The following is a 3,104-nucleotide window of genomic DNA, read 5'->3' on the forward strand; positions in this document are numbered from 1 at the left end:
AGTATCCATCAAAATCATTGTTCTTGCACAGTTTTTCCTATTTAATGACCATCACTAAACGTTAGCAGTACCCCCATTAGCACATAACTAACAATAAAGAGCGGTTTCTGTTATTAATCTGGTGACTTTCACTTGCTGTGTTATTTTTGTTAATTTGTTTAAATTCTCTAATAACATACAGCATATGTATTAGCCTCCAGGTTTGAATCCCTAGTGACTACAGTGGGTGTTTCAGCTGCTCATTATTTTGATTGTTGTTGACTTGTCACATATATATTTGCATGCATTTTCAATCCGTTGTGTTGTCTTGTGTTCAGACCTACAGAGAGCTGCTCCGCCTCTCAGAGGGAGTAGGATTCAGAGTTCACATAATAGACAAAGCCTCTCTGGCAGCCAAGAAATATGGACCACAGTCAAACAAAAAATACGGTAAGAAATGGAAAACGTTTCCACAGACAAATTCAAATGTGATTCCCCTCCCCTCACTGTTTATCTCCTACACTTCTGTGCAGATATACTTGTCAGTACTCCAAACAGACTGGTCTTCCTTCTCAATCAGGATCCTCCGGCCCTCGACCTCAGCAGGTAAGAACATGTGTTGCTCTCTGGAGAGGTTTTTTTCTCATGAAGGTGCCCCACGAAGATGTCTTTTTAAATCAGCATAAATTGTGTTCTCACTAATGCTCATGTGAATCCTTGAGATCTAACACACCTGTAGTTTGCATTTGATTACTTAGACAGGGTTCGTACGGTCATTAAAAACCTTGAAAAGTCATGGGAATTCAAAATGCTAATTCCAGGCCCTGGAAAAGTTATGGAAAACAATATTTTTCCCAAAGTTTTGGAAAAGTCATGGAAATGTAACTAAAGTTGCATCAAATAAAATGTATATTTTATCTAATCGCCGAAATAGTAATACTATAATGATAATAAATACTGTATCCTATAGCAATGAAACGTAAAATGGCAACTGTCGCAGTATTTCGCTGGTGAGAGATGTTTACAATCACGTACCAATTGTGGTTAAGCCCAAGACGTGCTAAATGCAAACTGTGTTGTAAAATATTCGATATTTCAAATATGGGCGAGGCAGCGCTTCCTAGCCACATGAAAGAAAGGATCATGGTCATGGAAAAGTCATTGAAAATCATTGTTGAAAAAGTGTATGAACCCTGCTTAGAGATCAACTACTTTATCGTATCTATTGTTAACATCCATGTTTACTAGCTTGTGGTCTTCGGCCCACAGATAAACAAAGAGGCTGCCACCCGTCGATCAGTGGAATAGTGTGAACTCGTTTGCAGTGATGTATGTGTCACCACCCAAAAATAAAATGTCCAATGAAAACGACCAAGTATATATATTTTTAATTACAATTACCATTACAAAGACAGTTCCTGTTTCTGCAGGAGCTAAAAGAATCAACAAGGCCAGGGATGCGGCTCCAGTTGTCTCCATGTATAAACTGTGGTTAACGAACTCTCAGTTTGTAAGAAGATCTGTTTTTAAATTGTCATCTTGTTTCTTGTCTTCATCTCCACTGCTAACCAACAAATACATGAACTTTTAATACCACAAAACATCCTGGTTGATTGTTGTGTTTTGTGAATGTTCAGTGTGGAGTGGCTGATCGTGGATGAGTCCGATAAGCTGTTTGAGGGCGGTAAGACGGGTTTCAGGGAGCAGCTGGCCGCAGTCTTTCTGGCCTGTTCTGGTTCCAAGGTGCGCCGGGCTTTCTTCAGTGCCACCTGCACGCCGGATGTAGAGCAGTGGTGCCGTCTGAACCTCGACAACCTGGTCTCTGTCAACATTGGACACAGGTAAGAATCCACAAGTAGAACTTTTTTACTTTAAACGTTTATATTTAAAAAGAAATCACATTTAGATAATCCATTGTTCCAGAAATACGGCGGTGGAGTCGGTGGAACAGAAGCTGCTGTTTGTTGGGACAGAGAACGGAAAACTGGTGGCCATGAGGAATATCATCACAAAGGTACAGACACTCCAGAGAGGGTACTTTTAAACATTGAAAGTAATCTAGTGGGTTTTATTTACTGAATCAATTAAAGCTTTTTTCTCTACAACTGAAGTTTAAATGTCCTCCTTGCCATTTTAGGGTTTCCTGCCTCCCATGCTGGTGTTCGTGCAGTCGATCGATCGAGCACGGGAGCTTTTCCATGAGTTGGTGTATGAAGGTATCAACGTGGACGTGATCCACGCAGACCGCACACAGCAGCAGGTACACTCAGACACTCAATCCACTGTGTCATGGGTCCGCTCTGTGCCACTGTATTTACCCTCTCTGTGGCCTTCCTGTTTCAGAGGGACAACGTAGTGGACAGTTTCCGGTCCGGTAAGATTTGGGTGTTGATCTGCACGGCTCTGCTCGCCAGAGGAATGGATTTCAAAGGAGTCAACCTCGTGCTGAACTACGACTTCCCCACCAGCTCTGTGGAGTACATCCACAGGATTGGTTAGTTATTCATTATAAATAATTCAAAGTAATATCATCTAGTATTGGATTCAAACCATATACTGATAACTTTGTATATAAAACATTAAACTGTGACTATTGTTATGGTGATTACCGTAATTTCCGGACTATAAGGCGCACCTGAATATAAGCCGCAGCAGCTAAATTGAATGATGTGTACATATATAAGCCGCACTGGACTATAAGCCGCAGGTGTTTTAATGTTTAATTACCATATGTAAGGGTTCGTGCACAGAGGGGATTGTCGGGAAAGAGATGGCTGTTTGAGGAAGCTCCCATTTATTAACATTTCAACAAACAAGTTGCATATTTGCATAACGTATTCAAGTGTTACCATTTAGTGCAATAGTAGCTACAGAACATGTGCTGTGTAAACTGTACTGTATCACATAGCGTTTCAGACACACAAACTTTTCAACTTTCAAACTTAAACGGTGTGCTCCCAGCGCACGTACCGGCAGTGATCTACAGCAGTGGTTTTCAACCAGTGGTACGGGGACAAACTGTCTCGCTCTCGTAATGTCTGTCTGTCTTGCTCTCGTTCTGTCTCTCGTACCACTCTCGGTTCCACTTTTACTTTTGCGCGCTACCTGTCTCACTCTTTTCCGGC

At 41.4% G+C, this 3,104-nt stretch overlaps 1 protein-coding gene across 1 annotated transcript; it reads left to right on the forward strand.

Moving 5' to 3' along the window:
- Window positions 1-317: 317 nt before the first annotated feature.
- Window positions 318-2,478, forward strand: ddx52 (DEAD (Asp-Glu-Ala-Asp) box polypeptide 52; the record flags this gene model as incomplete). The annotated part of the gene is made up of 6 exons (XM_010771365.1): window positions 318-429; window positions 513-585; window positions 1,617-1,820; window positions 1,903-1,993; window positions 2,117-2,239; window positions 2,323-2,478. Coding segments are annotated over 6 exons (759 nt in total), but the record flags the coding sequence as incomplete, so codon positions are not given.
- Between the last annotated feature and the right edge of the window lie 626 nt (window positions 2,479-3,104).

The sequence above is a fragment of the Notothenia coriiceps genome, unplaced genomic scaffold (assembly GCF_000735185.1).
Source record: "Notothenia coriiceps isolate Sejong01 unplaced genomic scaffold, NC01 NC01_scaffold00009918, whole genome shotgun sequence".
Lineage (NCBI taxonomy): Eukaryota > Metazoa > Chordata > Actinopteri > Perciformes > Nototheniidae > Notothenia > Notothenia coriiceps.